We start from the raw sequence: 19,783 nt of genomic DNA, 5'->3' as shown, positions 1-19,783 counted from the left end.
TGTGGGAACGTGCAGCTGATGGAAAGACCTTGGATTATTTGTTATTTACTCCTCAACAGAACAGGCATGAAGAAACATAACACTGAACACTGGGCTAAGAGCCATGAAGTTATCTTCTTACTTGTTCAATGTTATAGCCACCACTGAGAGCAGCTGCATAGCCTCCTACAAATACACCACCAGGGAGCAGGTACAAGTAATTGTACTCAGGAGGGTCTGTGGGACGTTTGAACATATCCAGCATCCTCTGTGTAACTAAAAAGCCACCTGGACAAAGTAAAGGAATAATCTTAAAAAAATAAAATCAGAAATCAAGCACATGCCAAGCTATAAGAGAAATATTTAGAAATAACATATTACCACACAATTCAGTAAGTACACAAAATATAACCAATATAGCTAGTAACCTTGTATATAAAGTATAACCAATAAAGATAGTAACCTAGAAAACCACCAGGAAACAAAGGTATAATCAAGGCTAGATCTTTCTGTCTCATTTAGCCTTTGGAAGAAATTCAGAAGAAAAGGAAGACTTGCTTTGGCTCCATACTCCACACTGACTGTAGGCCACAGTTTAGTTTATCACAGTTTGTCCCCACCTACTCTAGCAAAAGCAGTGTCTAAGAAACACTGCTCACTTTCTTGTCTTTTTTATTATTGAAGCTGGAACTTCTAAAGTTCAATGAAACAGAATTTTGTTCTATGCCAGTAGTATATATTTCAAGTAGGAAAATTAATACAAGTACAAATCCTCTACAACTACCCTCCTGGGTTATACAAAAAATATATTGTATATAATCATCACCCAAAGAATAATATGAAAGGAAAATGCACATTTAAGTATTTCCTAATAAAGGTTACTCCACAGGGTAAGCAAAATACCATACAATAACTACTCTGAAAATTTGAGGTGTGATGGGTTTTTATTGATAAATGCTCTCAGATTCTATTCTCAGAGTAGTATTTCTGGAATTATACTATTAAATAGCTAGACAACATTTAAAAATTACACTAGTACTTGAAGTTCCTTGGAGAAAACCTAACATACATACCTGCAATATTGACAGAAGATATAAAGGCTGAAAGCACCGCTAGGCTTTGGGCAATGTTGCCAGGGAGGTAGTGTCCTCCCATCAGTACCAGCCCACCAACTGCAGTCAGACCTATTTAAAAGAGAAAAAAGGGTTACTGGAAAAGGTTACTGTGTAACCTTAGGCTCTATACTTCTAAGAAGTTTACTTTCAGCTGTTGGACAGTCAACTCAAACACTGACCCCTACTTTACACATTGATGCTTAAAGGAAGACTACCACCATCTTTTTCAGGAATACAAACATGTTTCAAAAGAAAAAAAATAGTATATGAAAGTAGTTTTGAAGAACACTGTGCCTCAGGCTCAGAGCTAGCCAAGTATTTGTTCAATAAAAGAAACTTTGTTTTGAACCACCAAAGTACATCACTTGTGACCAACCACATATAACCAAACGTATATAAATAAAATCTTATTTTTAAGAATTATGAATCTTATGGGTATTTAAGGATTTATTTTCTCCTTCTCTCAAAACACATACTTTGAGGAGATGAATAAAAGAAAGTAAAAAAAGGAAAGATAAGTTATTTTCAGGGCAATCTTTTGGAGAGATGGGAGGAAAGATGCAGTCTGTGAAAGGAGACAGCAGCACTCCAAGTAAAACAAACTTTTAAGCAATAAGTGTAAAAAAAAGTACTTATAAAAATTAAAAAGATACAGCATCACATTTGCCTTTCTTTTGAAAAAATCATACTCTCAGAAATACAATGTTTCAGGTGTCCTTGCTATTTATGAAAGTAAACTCAATATGCACAGCAGTACTAATTCAGGTAAAAGACTTGTGCCTACTTCCAAGTAGAAAACAAGCAGCTGTGCGACAGTCACTTACCTGAGATAGCATTAGTCACAGACATGAGTGGGGAGTGCAGAGCAGGAGTCACACCCCACACTGTGTGGTACCCTACTATTCCAGAGAGGCCAAATGTTGTCACCATCTGTGTGAAAGCAGCATTAGGGGCTACAATGCCCAGCCCTAACATACCAGCTAAACCTAGAAGGAAAGCATAGGAAAACTTTGTAACTTTTCAATGACTTCTTACATTTAAATTGTATACAACATCAGCCTAGTACTGACACAAAAGTAAAATGGAGTTCTCTGCATGGACTGGTTTCAAAATCAGGGAGATAATTTTGTCAAATGATACAAATACACAAAGTTCTTTCAGTACTAGTGTTTCTTCTGTAACAGAAGATAAAGCCATAAATATAATCCACACATATATGTTACACATGCACACAATGCAGCAAAGATAGGTTTCTACATCAACACTGAATCCTGTCATTCTCTTGTTCTATAGAAAAAATGTAGAAATCACAATTACATTGAGATATTACTTGGACATATCAGAGCATATGTACATAGAACAGGGATTAAAATTAGGACTACTGAATTCATTAATTACTTCATGCAGAAGTTCTGACGCACTGAGAGTAAAATATGAAATGAAGAGCCAATACTTGTTTGTCAAAGCAAATGTCCTATTTCCAATACTTCAGTAGATTGAGGTCATTTAAGACTCACACAATACAGTAAAATCTGAAGAAAGCAAAGACATTGAACAGATCCTGTTGCAAAGTATAAGCACCGTCCTGGCAGGAATCCTTCAGAATTTTAAGCATTTTATTAATATTTAGGTAGAGCCGAACAACATATATGCACAGAGAATGAATCAGCACTTGTTGAAATATAAGTACTTTCAGTAAAATTTCAGAAGTTTTATTTTCCCTCTCAAGCAATTCTTACACTACACTGATTTTGCACCAGGATACACCAGCCAGTCAACCGCTCTCCCAAACAATTATTCAATTGAATGTGCTAGATGATGGGTCATTTAAAAGTATTGATGAAATAAGAAGTACTCTAGACTGATTCTCTAGATATGGAAGTTGCCTACCTGCTGTGTATACAGATGCTGTAGTCATGGTTTTTCTAAAAGGTGTAATAGTAGCTGCTTTTTCTGCTTCCAGCTCTGCTACAGTCTTCTGCTTCACTGGTGCTCCTTCAGGAATGTTGTTTGGTGGTGGTGCTGGGAAAATCACTTTGCCATCCTGACAAGAGATATTTACAGTTATGCCTAACATGGCAGATGCTTAGTACTTAAAGAAGCCTTTTCTTCTTAATCCTGCAATTCAGGCAAGTGCTAAGAACCTACAGCCATGCCCAGGAACAGGCTCCTTTTCTGCATCAGCAGAAGTTTGCAGGGCATGACCAAGTTTAATCATACTGGTTTACACATTCTTCAGACAAGATGTGATATTAGTGTCCAAGAGCACCTGGTGAAGACAAGTTCCTTAAGTGAAAAACATCTATGCAAAATAGAACAAAGTCTTGCAAATAACAAAATCTGCTACAAATGTAAACTGTAATCACAGCCTTTCCAGATCTTAGATAGGAACCAAGGCTGATAATCCTACATTTCCTGTTATTCTTCAGGCCTCTGTGGAGCTATAAGCACTGAGCTGTACACACCACTTGAATGGTCTGGGAGAGCTGAAGTCTGTGCCCTGAGTTTTTATTTTATTATTTTCTGATAATGTCTTAAGTATTCTGCATATTCTAGTTTCATTGTTTTTTCCTCTTACTATAAAAGGAACACCTTTTTGTTTTCTTAGGAAATGAAGAATGTTTTTCTGGAAGAATGTTTTGGTCTGGTAAAGCCTCAAATATGTTTTAAAAGCTATGTTTTTATCACATGAAACACACAAACTTTCTCTTTTCCCTATTTTTCATTAGTAAACACATTAAGTTTAGCCTTGACAAGAAGACAAGACTAAAAAAAGATGAATTTTCAGTTGAATAAACACACAATTACCCACACATTCCACCAAGCCACCTCTGAAGTCTCTTGGCATGTAGTATCTCTAAACACATTTTGAACAGACAGAAATGATAAATGTTAGGTCTGTAGTCACAAATTCAGAAGAGAGTATTTACTGGCTTACCTTCATTACTACAGTTCCTCTAATAACATGATCGAGAGTCCCATAGTCAAAGTTATCTTTTGGATCAAAGTAGAAGTTCTCTTTGTCAGGACTAATAGCCTTTAGAAGTTTGATAATATTATTAGAATACAGGGTACTGGCTTGAGTAGACATTCTGCTAGGCAGATCTGTGTAGCCAATGTGTGTAACACCCTGAAAAAAAATCCAAGTAAAATAAGAAGGATTTGTACAATCTCTGAAAAAACATCATCTCTTCCAGTATATCATTCTGGAAATATATATCCAAACTGTTTCACTTATCTCTGTTTATAGCCCCAACTAAATTGGCTATCTGCAGCTCTGACACTACTAACTTAGGCACAGATCACTCAGAACAGCTACAGAATCTAACATGATCAAATCCAGCATCTTAAATTCTATTAGCAACAAGACTTCACAAAAAACAAGACACAATGGTGCAAGAGCTTGTCTTCTCCAAATCCTACATTCTCTCAGAACCTAACTCCTTTAAGCAAGCAGGTAGCAGATTAATTTGCCTAATGCTTAGCATCTTCTCAGTTTTCTGGAAGCCAAGAACTGGAGACAACTTCCTGTATGCCAGTGGAGTGAAGGGAGCTCCCTCAGAGCTGTGCAAGTAATATGCCTGAGTTCCTATGTACATAAAAGCGTAACCTAATATATCCTCACTGCTTAAAGAACGAATGAGAACTAAAGGATGTAAGACTTTAGTAAGGAATGGGAAGCTGAGGCTGGCATACACTCTTGGGTGTTCCAAAGCAGGCCTGCATTAAAACACTGCTCCCACAACTTATAGCTAAGATCCATGCATGCTTCCACAACTCTGGCTTCTTAATGCAATGCTCTGGCACAACTCTAATAGTTCTGTACCTCTGCTATTTTCCACAGCACAGAGCCAATACACTAAATCCAGGGGTAATACTCCTCTGACTAAAAGTGTTCCCTAAACGCTTTTCATGCAAGTATCTGCTCACTTGTCTTCTACATTCCCTAGTTTCAAGTTTAAAGCAATGACATAAAAAGCCCTAGAAAGCCACAAAGACTAATGCAACATGTGATTCTTTGAGATATACAAATAGAATTCTGGTTATGTCAATGACAATCATGGAGTAGTGTCCTACAGGCTTCCCAAATAAAGGTATTATATCCTTTCATTACCAAATTACAGCCTAGGAAATCTGCTATTATAAATCTCATCACCTAGATTTCTGTAACTGTTAGCAGACTTCCCATAAGTACCAAAAACAAAACCTAAAAAAGCAGAAAGACAAGTTCTCAACTGAACAAAGGAACTGGAGCAAAACCAAAGTAGTTCAGTCCAGACCAACTTATGCTACAGCTACTTTGGGTTTCAGGTGCTTTGGCTACTCTATGGGAGACACACTCATGTTGTTGAAGATAAAGACAAGCAAAGCCAGCATCCTCCTGAAGCTGAAATAGTACTGAGCAAGACAGAGAGTTTGTACTGAAGTAAACACAGAGAGTCTGGACCTGCTTAGCTGACTTATGACAGAGAATATTAATCTCCAGTCATGGGAGGTAATAAGCAAGTCAAAGAATTTATTGCTACTGCTGTGTTTTTCAGATATACCAAGAAATAGATATCAAATCCCACCTTCAACTCAGAAGAGACAAACACTGGACTTGGAATTTTAAGTAGCAAGTATTCCCCTATTAATTGTAATATCCATTAACCTCCAAACTAACACTGTACGAAGGTGTTAGTTTCTTTAAAATATTCAAAATTATGCATATAAATAGTGACCAAATGCAAATCTAAAGAATTACTTCAGCCCAAAGCAGCTGAAAGGCTGTTGAAAATGCAGCTGCTCATTTTCAGCATACAGTTTACAAAACACCATGGAAGTTCAGGTAAACTGAGAATTAACTGCAGATTAAAATGCTTACCTTATGAACATACATCTCTCCAGGTTTTGTAGTCTCAACATTTCCCCCTGCTTCTGCAGCTAAATCCACAACAACTGAACCTTCCTTCATTGATTCAATCATATCTTTCTTAAACAAGACTGGAGCTTTTTTGCCTGACAAAACAAGGCACAGCAAATCAAACACAAAATATAGCTTTCTATCTGTTGAACTTAGGAGATTACTTCTCCTCTTTGCTCTATATATAAGCTTTAATTTTGTAAGCAAAATTTTCAAGTAATCAGTACCTAGGAAAAAAAAACCACAGAAGTTTTTTTTTAATGAAGGTAGAAGAGGTGCTAGAACACCCTGCTCCAAAAGCATACAAGAAAGTTATGCATGGTAATCTACCAAAGATAAGTCCAACTCTGCCAGCAAACTGATAGTCTTAATATTCAATCTTACAATTCCCATCATAACCCAAAGGAAAAAAAACAAAACCAAATACATTGTAAATTATTAAAATACAAGATTTAATACAACATCTTGTATTAAAATACAAGATATTGTGCAACACAAAGCATTAAAATTTAAGCTCTTGCTTACTATGTTTCAATTACAAAGGACAGTACCATTTCAATCAGACTTGGTCCAGTGCAAAGTTGTAGGAGTAGCAGGAGTAGCAGTGATGCAACAGATATGCAGATATGCAAGAGAATTATATATTCTTACTTTATTACTATCTACTCCTCTTTTAGTAAGGAAAACATAATGGTATTCCAGTCATAGTGATAGTTTATGAACACAAAAGTTTTAAAAAGTTAAAAAAAAAAAAAAAGAAAACCAGACCTTTATCACAGAAGTGTAAAGGTACATGCTCACACAGACATAATTCACTAACACCTCTGTTTTCATGCAGATGCAACTTAAAAATCTGACAACCTGCCTAGAAATGAAAACTAGCATTTTTCACATAAAACATACCTGGAATAAGTGCTGTAGTGATGATAATGTCAACATCTTGGCATTGTTTGGCAAAGAGTTTCATTTCAGCTTCAATAAATTCTTTGGACATTTCTTTAGCATAACCACCTTGTCCCTCTCCAGATTCCTTTAAGTCTACTTCCAAAGGCTCAGCACCAAGAGACTTGAACTGTTCCAAGGCTGCAGCTCTTGAAAAAGAAAATTGTACATGAAAGAAACATCACTACTTTAAAAATACATAATGACTTTACCAGTGGTTTTGGCAGCAATCTTTAGACAAGAGGTGTAAAACATATTCTAGTATAAAGGAGACCATAACAAAAGTCCTCAGCTATCTGTACTCATTGCAAAAAATAATTGCATTGATAAACTTAGGTTCCAGACAGACTTGAAAAAGGAATGAAGGCCGCCCATGCTTTCCTGTGTAGTCAGCAGAGTTGCTCCAAGAAAAGCCTCAAAGCTGAGGCATTGTTAATTAACTCTCCTCATACATTTCTGTTGTCATGACTTGGTAAATCTACAGCCCAAACTAAGGGGCCTAAAATGGGAGATAAGCACAGAACCTGTGACCTTGTCTTTTAACTGTGAGATTGGAAGTATTGGTGAGTCTTATTTTCACAGGGAAAATTGCCAGGGGGTAGAGGTGTTTGGACTTGTAGCTTGTTAATATTCTGTAATTTATTTTGCATCGTATGACATCATATTAAATAATTAGACTAAATTTCAGTGTTAGGTGAACAGTCTCAACACGCAGAGAATTAAACAGAAATGTTCTTGCAAAGAAGCATCTAGAGTGCTTAAGAAAGGAATTAAAATGAAAATGGAAAAGTTTTAGATAGATTTTAAAATTAATAAAAAATGAAGGACTAATGATGGCATCAAAACAGTAGGAAGTGAATTATGACTCAGTGCAGTACCAAGTATTTCACCTTAATACAGCCACAAACAACTTAATCTTAAAGTAATTTCAGATTGATGTTACCCTTGATGATTTTCACCCTTGATGATACCCTTACCTTGTATCAAATCCACGAACCACTGCACCCATTGATTTTGCTGCTCCTGCAGAAGCCAGGCCAGCAACCCCTCCTCCAATGATCAGTACCTAGAATGATAAATCTCATTAAGCAGCCATTTAAACAAGATACCTTAGGATAAAACCAGATTTACTTCGGCAGAGTTATAGGTTCAATACATCCAACAGTTCAAAAGCTGTAACTCCTAATTACACATATATAAGTGCCAACTCTTCTGTAGCTAATAGTTTATCTAAGTAAACACAGGTTTGCTCCTTGATTTATCTTCCTTTTTTCCCTCCCTAATTCTACTTTCCTTTCTCTTCAACCCAATCCTGTAATTCCAATCAAGTAAACCTTTCCACTGCACTCCTCAATGCACCAGGACTACCAATATCTCTGAATTTTCTTAACTGCTTCCTTACATTCTCCTATTTTGAAAAAACCAAAAATCCAACTCTATATAGCTAATCTGATGTTTAAAACTAAGGAAACTTAAATAAAACTCAAATTATTCTATTATTCCCAGGATAAAACCAGAACCAATGTGAACAAAAAGTGGTATGAGAATAATTACAGTGACTTCTAAAGTCTCTAGAAACAAAGGCAGGAAAAAGAAACTTTTAACATAGTTTCAGCAACAGCTACCTCTGCTCAGAAATTCACACATTCTTTTGCCACAGTATGTGTTTAACTGCACTTACCTTCGCTGGAGGAACTTTACCAGCAGCTGTGATCTGACCTGTGAAAAATCGACCAAAGTGATTTGCTGCCAGGACCACAGCCTTGTAACTGTCAATCAAAGATGAACATATATCAGTGCCTTCTCAGATTCAGTAAAATTCCATTCACTACATCAATCTAAAAGATGAACATTTGACCAGATATGTGTAGGATAAAGCAAGCTTAGTATTTTACCACTGAACACAAGCTTTATATTTTTGTTCATATTTCTTGTCTTTTTTGGTTTTTTCAAATCATGGAACACATTTTCAGACATAATTTTTGGACTGCAGTATAATGGATGTCTACAACTATTCACTCTCACAAATAAATTTTTACCTGAAAAATAAATGCCTAACTTGCCAAAACTTAACTCTGTGGTCCTTAAAACTACCTTCCAAGTTTGTAACCTGAGGCTTGTTACGGAAGGGAGCATGAACAAGTAATTGCAAAACCCAGAGTTACTCTGCAGTTAGATCACTTAGGCCAGCACGGGCACATTCAATAGAGGTATTCTGACCCAAACTTCACAGAGCTATATGGCTTAGGGCAAATAACCTTCACTTCCCCCATCCAAGAATGGGTGGCTGGACACCAATTTAACACTAGTAGCGCTACCTGAAAACAAAGACTAACATGTAATTTTGTCTTTTCTTAACATCTAGGCATATTTTCTTACATTTTTACTAACAGCATTAAGGTCCAATAGTCCCATTCTACTCTTTTTCATATCTCTAGCAGAAAGGTCCGTACGCCATAAAAGTAGCTCAAATTTGGAATACACTTCATATATTTCATGCCTTCAAATACATTATGAATTTCTGTATTTTAGTAAAATTACACCAGATGAAAACATGAGCTAACGTGGATGGAGGTACACTGTTTGTGTGCACAAAATCTGACAGCCTTTGCAATGGTTTATGCCTCAGACATCACCTAAGTAAAAAGTAAAAAAAATAATAACTTTAAAAAATAAAATAAGCCAATAAAAGAAATGTTGTACAGCGATATTTTAATTCACTGCAAGACCTAAAATTCCAGTTGCAAAGCATGGAGATGGTCTGACAATATTTGGTCTTTTGTTTCTAACTGGCAGGGCAATTGCATTCACACTGAGTGGTGTTTGGGTTAGTTAGCTCCGAACAACACCAGATCCCCATGACAGACAATCTGTGTTCAAGATAACATAGTTCAGAGCAAAAAGGTACTAGACAAAACAGTCAAGGCATTAAAAGAATTGTGTTCAGTTTTGTTTATTTTAAAAGTATTGCTCTGATCTGCTGCAAAGCTAATCCTAAGAAATTTGAACACCACCCTGCTTGAAACAGCTCTGCATGATGGTAGAGATGTAGAATCATTTTAGATATAACTGATATCAAAGCACATGATTTTAAACCAGCTACACTTAGTGAAATAAAAAAAAATAATCATACCCAGCAATGTTGGCCATGGAGCTAAGTGCATCATATCCCTGAGCAATGGTGACCCGTGGAACCTGATCCATAGCCAAGACTGTAGCTTTTTTTTCTGCAAGTTTTTTCAGGAGGTCTGGATTTTGTGCTGGGTAGATAAAACTAATCAGGGTCGCTGCTGTCTTGAAAAGATCTGCCTCATGTACACCTAGAGATGAGTTATATATAGGAGCTCTCACCTGAAAAAAGACAGAGGTTTCCAAGTTAATCAGAGGACAGAAATCAAAACACATTCCACTTCCTTCCTCCCAGGCTGCAAAACTGCCCATTCCTATCCAAAAAGTAGAGGAGGAAGAAAGTATATCAAAGGCTATTTATACAACACTTCTCAGCTGCAGTCTACATCATGGAATTGGCTCTGGGTGGATTGATGACAGGGCAAAAATTGTCATCACACACCTTCAGAAAGACCTGATGACTTCTAACTAAACAGTCACTTGGTCTATAACAGACAGCTACCCTCAAACCCACCATTTTTAAGCAAAATGATTACTCAACAGATATGACAATTAAACTCTACAGACTAAGAAGCACTAATTAGGTTGCAGTGCATGACTACATACAGGGCATTTCATGCCAGATGTCCAGCAGACACCTTCATCTATATGACCTTCATCTATATCCACTTCTGAGTCTCTCACTTTTCTCCAAAGAGAAATGTACTTTAAAGGGCTGTTCACAAAGCAGCTCACAGAAATTCTAAGTTCAATGCTGATGGGATAATTTTAAACAGAGCAACTAAGGGAAGCCTCAATAAGGCAAAGGTCTTTTTCTTTTTTTTTTTATTTTTCCTTCAGGACTCTGCACAACCTAAGACCTCTCAAATAAGATTGCTTTTAGCTGTTTTCTCAAAATTTTAAGCACAGTTTTGCAGTGGAATTCAGAAAAGCCACAGAATCATATTTTCAAAATCCCAAACCACTCTATTTAAAGAGTAACTAGAGTTATATGTTACCGATTTTGGATAAAAGATTTCTTAGAGGAGGGATCTCATCTGGTTAGATTCCAGAACTAGTCTACCTCACTCTAGAAAACACAACAACTCTTAGATAGTAAAAAACTTGCCAAGAAATTATCCACATTTTTTTCAATACTGTCATTTACTATCTTATTTAGTGTAAGTGCACACTTGAGCTATTAAAAATAATTAAGCTTTAATCAGTAATAAAAATGGAAAACACTAATTTAAAGGACCTTATTTACTGAACTTTTCACAGATTATCAGAAAAAAAAATACCCATACATTTCTCCAAAACAATGTAATAGGAAATATACTAATAAAGCAATTACTTTCACAATCAAATCAGAAGCCAGGACTTCCTTGGTCGCCTGGATCTTTGCTCCAGCTTCTCTGTAATGGTCATCAGAAAATTTGGAAGCTTCTCCAGCACCAGATTCCACCACAACATTGAAGCCTTGCTTAACCAAGGCTTGAACTCCAGCTGGTGACAGAGCCACTCTCTTCTCATTCTCAAATATCTCCTTGGGGACACCTACAGTCAGCTGTTTATAAGGAATTCCTGTAAGAGTGGCAGATAAGACAGCATTAGTGTACTAAATACTAATTAGCTGATATAAGGGACACTCTTCAATGTTGTACAGACACATGCAGACACATGTCACACTTAGCAATTCTCCCTCCTAAGGGAAGAGGAAGCAGAATGCTATTTTCTAGGAACATTGTTTACATTTCCTTGAATTACACCATCTTCCTAGAGATCCTTGTTCTCTCAGCACTCAGCAGATGAGCACAATCAGCCACACAAGCAGTAACAAGTGTTTGGTGCAGTTCATACCCATTGACATTTACAAAATTTTGATTGTGTAACTGGCATTCTGATTTACACAATACCTGGTGTACTGGTGATAAGAACATTCTGCCTCAGGCCAGGATTTCAATCACTTTCTAGTCACTTCCAGGTTATTGTGAAGAAAGGCATAAATGAGCTTGAACAGTGGAACTGCATTTTAACTGAATATGTTTGTAGTGTATATTAAATTATAGTTGTAATATACATTACAGTTTGCAATGTATATAAAGTTATACCAAATCGCTACTACTAAATGCAACATATGCACCACAAAGCATATTAAAAGGCATAACTACATCAATAAGCTACGGTAAAAGTTGTGACAGAAAAGAAAAATGTGAATTCAGAAGTAGCTGAGGAATAATGGAATATCCAGTACTAGTTTCTTAAAAAATATTTCTCTTCGAAGTTATTTCTTTGTCTTAACTTGTTCAAAGCTCCACTAAGTAACACCAGGAAACTGTTGAAGCTGAAATTTATGTTTTAAAGTTTTCAAATTACAAACATCTAATTTCATTTGAGTAGTTTGGGGGCTTTCAGTCTCATATACAGGAGGTGAACTTCTCTGATCCAAACAAGTGTTTAAATACATTATTTATGAATACACAGGCTCAAGCAGAATAATCATATGTAAAACTAATAAACTGATTCAATTGCACTGGCAGCATGCAGTCCAACACACAGGCTGAATCCTGTACCAGCTTTCACTCCCATCTATCCAGAATTTAAACCTGGATTGTGACATTATTGTGCAAGACAATTACACCATATGAATATTAATGAACTATAATTTGAGCAGTCTAAGCAGTCACTCATATTAATGATCAAGCAACAACAACAATAACAACAACAACAACAACAACAACACCCACCAGAGAAACCCCAAAACTAAAAAAGGGGAGGAAGTGGATGACAGGCTTGTTTAAAATTACAAATCTCTTTTTAAATTGTTCAACAATACTATGTATTGTGATACAAAAAATTGTAACAGACAAAGAACGTAAATTTTAGGAAGGGCTCCTCTTGACTTTGAGATAGAAACATGCAAAAAAAAGTTTAAAACATACAATATGAGGACTTTGAGGAACAAGATTTAGATTTAAAATATCAAAATTAATTACCTATGAAATTGAACCTGGACTACAGGTTTCAGTTAGAAATTCTCAAGATACTGTCAACTTGTTATATTCTGAAAAAACAGCACAGAATTTCTAAGAACTGGTACTTAAATATCTACTTATACTTCTCAGCCTACTAACTCATTCAAAAAAAATAACACATCTAACAAGACAGAATGAAAGCTCAGCAGACAAAGAAGTTCATTACTTCTAACTGCTGCACCAGGGGAGGTTTTCTGAGCCACAGGAGGTACAGGTTGGATACCAGGAAGAACTTCTCCACTGAAAGGATGGTTAAGCACTGAGACGGTTAAGTCACCATCCCTGGAAGCATTCAAGAAACGACTGGATGTGGCACTTAGTCCAGTCAAAGGTTGGACTTGATCTTAGAGGTCTTCTCCAACCTTAATGATTCTATGATTCTAATTACTTTCACTTTTCATTTTAGCTTCATCTTTGAAAGTTCACTAATAAAATAGTAACAAATAATTTGAAGGTAGAACTGTTTTAATGTTTTATATGTTGGAAAACATTTGAAATGTTTCAATCACAAGACAACACTCAAATTCAGAAAAACAAACATTCATACAGCATAAAGTCACAACAGGAGCAAAAATGCACATGTAAAACAACAGATCCACAGCTTTGCAAGGATTTGTTCCACCAGCATATGCCAAATCTAAACATTGCCGTGCAGCTCAGGCCATACCTACCACAGCAGCACTAACCACTTGTTACCAGCTGTGGTAACTGTTGCTGTCAAATTACCCTTGTCATTTGAAGATACTTTTCTCCTCATCTCTTCTAATTACTATACAATAAAGTCCTGCTTCTGATTTTCACTAAATCAACTCGGTGGGAATGAGCTCTCTTGTCTTTTAGAAGCAGGAATGAAACCTAGAAGATTGAAATTTGTTAGGATAACAGAGACCAATCAGAATTTCAGAGAGGATAAAGCTCTAGGGTCTATCTTCCCTTTCTCCTTTTTCAAGTTTTTGTAGCACAAGAATGCCAAAGGGGAGGATAGGAGGGGGGAAACATGGGGGAAAATAGGGGAAGTGAAAAACAAGGGGAAAAGAGGGAGGGTAAATGAGGAGCAGATGAGGGAAGGAAGAAATTCTAGCATAAAGGAAATAGATAACTGCAAATTTAAAGACACGAAGACATCTGACCAAAGATTTTCTTTTACTCAAGCAAATCTTCTTTTAGCTCCTAAGGCTCAAATGACAATAGATTCTTCTAATTTCCTTTTGCTCACTTGCCTCTGTGTGGAGAACCAGAATAGAAGAGTAAATGGCTAAGAGTAACAGGACAGAAATATACACTCACTACATGCTAGACGGGTTTCCTCATTCCTCATTTCCTTCTTTATCGGTATACATCTTGGATGCAAATAAAATTAGCACAACTCTTTCAGATAGAAAGTGCTTGCATCTTATTTAGTAAACAGAATGATCACAGACCAGCACTGACGAACATGCTCTTCTCCAGAGCTCTGGGAGATCAAATCCAAGATAAGTATTTCAACAAGTCTCATTTGCCTCACCTACTTTTCTTCCCTGTCCCACTACACAACTCCAGTAACCCATAAACACAAAAGCAAATTAATACATAAGCAAACTGTAAGTTTGCCAGATTTTAGCTACAGTAGGTATAGGACACTTCTCAAGTAGACTGTCCTGAGCTTCCATATGGAAGCAGATATCTAATGGAGAAGATATCTACAGCTTAAAACCAACAATCTACCTTAAAACTGCAGTACAGGTCTTGGGAAGAAAGGGTTAAAAAGCTGAACACTGGCAAGGAGGATTGCAAAGCTCCCTTTCAGCTGGAAATAACTCTTGATAAGCCCATGTGAACAGCAGGTTTCTGATGATTTACTGGTGCCTGTGTCTCCGCTTGTTTTCCTCTGCCCGGGTGCTGCTTCAGCAATACCCCATCAGCAAAGCAATGGAAATAAATTTACCCTTTGGATTCTAGACAAGAGTTTGTGGCTGTCCCAGCTGCCTGTCTGCACTGGCACACACAACAGGGTACAATCAATACTCCAGCTGGAGGAAGCTTTGTAGTTAACACAGACTTGGTTTGTTGAATTCAGCAATTTCATCAGTCAATAGTTTTAAAAGGTTGAAACCTAGGATTATAAATTTACATCCTTGATTTAGGTTTTATTTTGAGGAAGCTCATCTGCTATTCTTGCCAGGGGTTTAAAGTTACGTGAGAGTGTGAAGTCTACAAGTTGTCTCTCTAATCCTTCATGTCAGATAATCTCTTTAAGAACTGCCTTGAGTATATTTTAGAGACTTACTGCTTTACAACATCATTGGACATCTTCCAAATACTGACTGATACACATATACCTTTTTGAGTCATTAAATTTTTTTAATATATTGAGTAGAAGATACACAGTACTTAGATTCTGCCCCTATCAGAAGTAGAATCATTACATTTCACAGGTCTTAGAACGGAATACACATTCCAGTGAAATTCTGTGGCATATATATGACTTAGAACTTTGAAAAACTAGTAAGAAGCAACTTTCTCCTTCCCTTACCATAATCTTTACTGCGTAATGAAGACATATTCAAACTTCAAGTAAACAAAGCTATAACAGTGACTTTCTTCATGTGACTTTTATCTACAAGAATCTTAGAGAAGATTCTAAGTCAGAACTATAGCAGAAAATACAGGTTTTTGATCTCCTTAACCTGACTTTGGGAAGTAGTATCAGCCAACAGGGAGTGACTTTGGGAAAAGATAAAGGAGAAGTTTTGACTACATACCATGTGTTCTGGGATTGAAAATAGGATGCTTACTTTTTATGTTACTCTAATAACCTTTAAACAAACCATCTCACCTGTTCTGAAGATGAGGACATATTCCGAAGAACAGCAATATGATGTTGGCAAAAAGAAAAAAAAAAATGGTACAGAAGATTAAACGAACACCTGATCCCGCCTATTACATAAATAAGGAATTTTTTTAAAAAAATGAAATTACAGAATAATATTTTCTGTTTATAATTTAAAAGAAGCTTGCCTAGAGGACTAATTGAAAATCAACTGTTACAGGTTTGGGAAAAAATGTGAAATTTTAAGAAGTAAGCATCAAAATAAAAAGGGTATTTAAAATCCCAAAATAGAGAGGGGTAAAAGTCACAGAGTTGTAGGACCAACTAATCTGGAAGTATAGCAGGAAGCTTAGAGTCAGTCACTCCCATTGCACCTTTCCCAGTGCTTCAGAAAGTTTTGTATTTGTTTCTGCAGCAGCTGGTCCAGACCATCTGGCACAGATTATGGGAATACTTTTTCACACCTGTATGAAAGTTCTTAAGTTTCCAACAAGCAAGCAGCAGCATAATAATTGGCAGTAGGAAAATTATCCATGCTCCAAGTTTACTTTTCAGCTGACTCTGTATCTCAGTATTTCTTCTCCTCAAGCAGCTATTGCTCTTGTACATAGCATAGCCTGGATGGAATGAAAGCTAATCTGAGATAAGGAATGTAATAACTACAACCTTAGAAGAATCACTGTGACACTAGTCTTTTCAGAAAACTTACTCTTCTTAGCGATACAGTGATTTTACCAAGTGTTACTATAATCAAAGCTAATTTCTGAAAGAATAAAACACAGTTATCTGTTACATTTTGATTCAAGACTAAGTAGAAAATAAATATAAGCAATAGCCCTGCTTCTAATTTGTCATTAAATTCCTGTTTTATCCTTGACTTGTCCTCTACCGAACGACAAATCACATGTCACCAAAGCGTACTACAACGACAGCTTAATTATCAACCAAAAGACTACCAAACTTGTAATTCTCCATATTAAATAACTGCATTTCATGAAAACTACTAATCCTTAAATAAGGGATTCCACACAACAGATTTGAAGGGCAACCCTGAATGTTTCAACAACTGAGAGAAACCAGAATTCTCCATCCTTGTTGGAAAATTTTTCAAAAATTATTCTTAAAAATGAGAACATACACACACAGAATAGCATACCAATTTCAGTAAAATAGAAGAGATTCTTCAGTTTCATGATGAAATTTCTGGTCAAAGTCAAATAAAAAATTGATTCCAAACTCAAATAAGGACACTTACCTGGGATACTTCAGAAAGAACTTTGAACCTAGTTTCCCATGTTCCAGTTTATGCTCCCAACCAAGGGACAATCTGCCATATGAAGACTGACAGATGTCTCTTTCATTCAGACATTTAACGTGGGGAAAAAAAAATGGGAGCAGCTCTAATCTAGCAAAGAAATTCTGGTTTCACCACGCAACAGCAATAGATTTATCAGGAGCCCTCAGAGTAAAGAAACTTCCTCTCATGACATTTCTTCAGAAGCTCTAAAATCTTCAGACACCAAGCACCACAGTCCTTGATCTTCAGTCATTGAAAGGACCACAAAATGCACCATTCATTGTTAGTACTGCCACAAATTCTATGCAACATAGACTTCTCAGAGCTACTACGTGCTACTTTTGTGTCCCATGTTTTCACAGACACTTGTTTCCAACAGCAGTACTTCCCTAATACTCTCAAGTATCTAATGCAGTTACCCACTGTCTACATTTGAAAGAACCAGACATCATGTATGCAATCAGTCCAACTCTTCACATTAATCTTTTGCAGAAGAAGATCCTACATCTGCACGGAAGCAGAGTCTCTAAATTTCTCTAAATTCCAAGGGACACATGACCCATGCAGTAATAACAGGCAAAAATAGCATTGAACCTGCATTAGGTATTGTTCAGTCTTTCAACTGTCAGGTTATGCACAGCATAGAAGAGAGGAAAAAAATTGTCTGATCTTCCTAAACCAGGCTCATATTAGAAACTGGAAACAAGGGTGCCCCCTTTCCCAGTTTTTCTTTTTTTTCCCCTGAAAATACCTGAACTTGTCCATTATCTGCTAAAATGCAATTTGTGCAAATACCCTAACAAACCCTAGACATGAAGACCCAGATCAATAGTTTTTCAAAGTGTTTCCTAAACAAAGGTAAGGGAACTTTTAGATGTGATAACAATGTCTTCATATACTCATGCTAGCAGATGCTGTCTTTGTGATGCCTGTACTTTCTCTCATATGCACACAAAGAGCTGTACTACAAAAACTACCAAAACTCATGGAGAACTCAGGCTTTTAACTAAGAAAAGCATTTCTTTAAACACTTCCTTCAAGCAAGGAAGGTATTAGCAGGAGCTCAGACTCTGTAACCCCAAAAACTATGTGGATCCAAAGCATTCATAATAAACACAAACACCTTCTGCATAAGCCCTATAAAGCCAGTCTAAAATCGTGCTGCAACTGACTCAAGTATGCTGCTGACATGATTTAAGTGTTCTTTCTATTTTAAGTCTTTTCTGTACTAATGCAGATCTGAAAGAAAGAAAGAGAAAAAAGAAACTATTTATATTCATGGGGATTTTTTAAATGTTATTTACAGCACTTTAATCAATTTACCTGGCTTTGGAGCTGCCTGAGACCCAAGCACTTGGTGGGTTCTAAACATTCGCAAGCACGGCATCTTTGTCGAATGCACCTTCGGTGGGAACACACTGCCAAAAACAGGAGCTGAGCACCCACTGACAGCAACACGCAAAAGGCTCGCCATTGCACCCAGACCTCACAACAAATTCCTTGCCACGTATGGAATCCCTACAGCAAATGTGAAAACAAATCAAGAGTTATTAATGGCACTGGATGGAAGGTATGTAAACGCAGCAGGTTTAGGACCGGGCGACTGCCAGCAGCCACGAGACAATCATTCCTCACCACCTTTATCTTTCTGGCTAGAAAACAAAATCAAATTTTTCCTAATTAAATAAGGCCAAAGCAACTGGCGCGACCAGCCGACGTGGGGATCGCATTCCTTTGACTCAAGACCATTTTCTCTTTTCACCGTTAGTTTAAAACAGGGTCTGTGGTACGGGAAAACCGCGGCGCCCCAAGGCACCAAAAAAACGACTCCAATCCCTGCTCCCTCAGGAGTGTCCCTGGGTGGGACACAGCTTGCAGACGCCCGGGAGGCTCAAGCAGAGCACGCACTTGGGGCGGGACAAGCCGGGCAGCGGGCAGGGGAGTCGGGAATGTGCTCTTCGTCCGGAATCCCGCCGGGGCCCCTCGGCAGCGGCCCCTTCCCTCTCCCGTCGCTATTTATAGCCCGCGGCCACCGAACGACCTTGGGCGGGCGGCTCGTCACTCGCCATGCACTCTCCCCGCTCGGGGAACACCCCACAGCCGCCACTTCCCCGCTCCCGTGGGCCCCTTCCCCGGCCACCTGCCTCCTCCCGCGCGTCCATCCTGCCACGCTCCTTCCCTCCCTTCCCCCCGACAGCGGGACTCAGCTGCCTTCTCCCCACCAGCGGCTGGCCCCCACACGCACCGGGAGAACGGGGCGGTACCGGCGAAGCCCCACACGACGGGGTGCACACGCCCCGCACGAAGCCCCGCACAGGCTCCTCCCGCAGCCCCGCACCGAGCCCGCACAGCCCCGCACACGCCCCACAGGGAGCTCGGCAGGGAACCCCGCAGGGAGCCCCGCACACAGCCCCGCACACAGCCCCGCACACGCACCGCCTCAGCCCCACACGGCGCCGCGCTCCCGCCCGCGGTGCCGCCGCCGCGGCTCCGACCGACCTTGGGGCGGGGCGGGGGCGGGTCCGCGCCCGCCAACCCGGAAGGACTGAGGGCAGGCGGGGGTCGGGCGCGCGCGTCACGCGGCGTCTGAGGGGC

The 19,783-nt window shown here is 38.2% G+C and overlaps 1 protein-coding gene across 3 annotated transcripts in view; it reads right to left on the bottom strand.

Moving 5' to 3' along the window:
- Positions 1 to 19,695, bottom strand: part of NNT (nicotinamide nucleotide transhydrogenase) — a 41,316-nt gene extending 21,621 nt beyond the window's left edge. The window contains exons 1-13 of one of the 3 annotated variants that reach the window (XM_066339272.1): positions 19,625 to 19,695; positions 18,512 to 18,706; positions 11,402 to 11,631; positions 10,073 to 10,290; positions 8,621 to 8,708; positions 7,917 to 8,005; positions 6,901 to 7,088; positions 5,959 to 6,092; positions 4,033 to 4,224; positions 2,985 to 3,138; positions 1,919 to 2,080; positions 1,053 to 1,163; positions 122 to 267 (exon numbers count right to left, since the gene is read on the bottom strand). In XM_066339272.1, coding sequence (XP_066195369.1) covers positions 122 to 267; positions 1,053 to 1,163; positions 1,919 to 2,080; positions 2,985 to 3,138; positions 4,033 to 4,224; positions 5,959 to 6,092; positions 6,901 to 7,088; positions 7,917 to 8,005; positions 8,621 to 8,708; positions 10,073 to 10,290; positions 11,402 to 11,631; positions 18,512 to 18,662 — 1,863 coding nt within the window. In that variant the 5' untranslated portion in view covers positions 18,663 to 18,706; positions 19,625 to 19,695. Of the gene's footprint in view, positions 1 to 121; positions 268 to 1,052; positions 1,164 to 1,918; positions 2,081 to 2,984; positions 3,139 to 4,032; positions 4,225 to 5,958; positions 6,093 to 6,900; positions 7,089 to 7,916; positions 8,006 to 8,620; positions 8,709 to 10,072; positions 10,291 to 11,401; positions 11,632 to 13,808; positions 13,938 to 15,897; positions 16,003 to 18,511; positions 18,707 to 19,624 lie in introns of those variants that run through there. The other 2 variants (XM_066339274.1, XM_066339273.1) reach the window with 2 other exon arrangements.
- Positions 19,696 to 19,783: the final 88 nt, after the last annotated feature.

This window comes from Sylvia atricapilla, chromosome Z (genome assembly GCF_009819655.1).
Source record: "Sylvia atricapilla isolate bSylAtr1 chromosome Z, bSylAtr1.pri, whole genome shotgun sequence".
In the NCBI taxonomy this organism is placed as follows: Eukaryota; Metazoa; Chordata; class Aves; order Passeriformes; family Sylviidae; genus Sylvia; species Sylvia atricapilla.
Note: the sequence above shows the minus strand (reverse complement) of the source record. Positions and strands in the feature narration are given on the sequence as shown.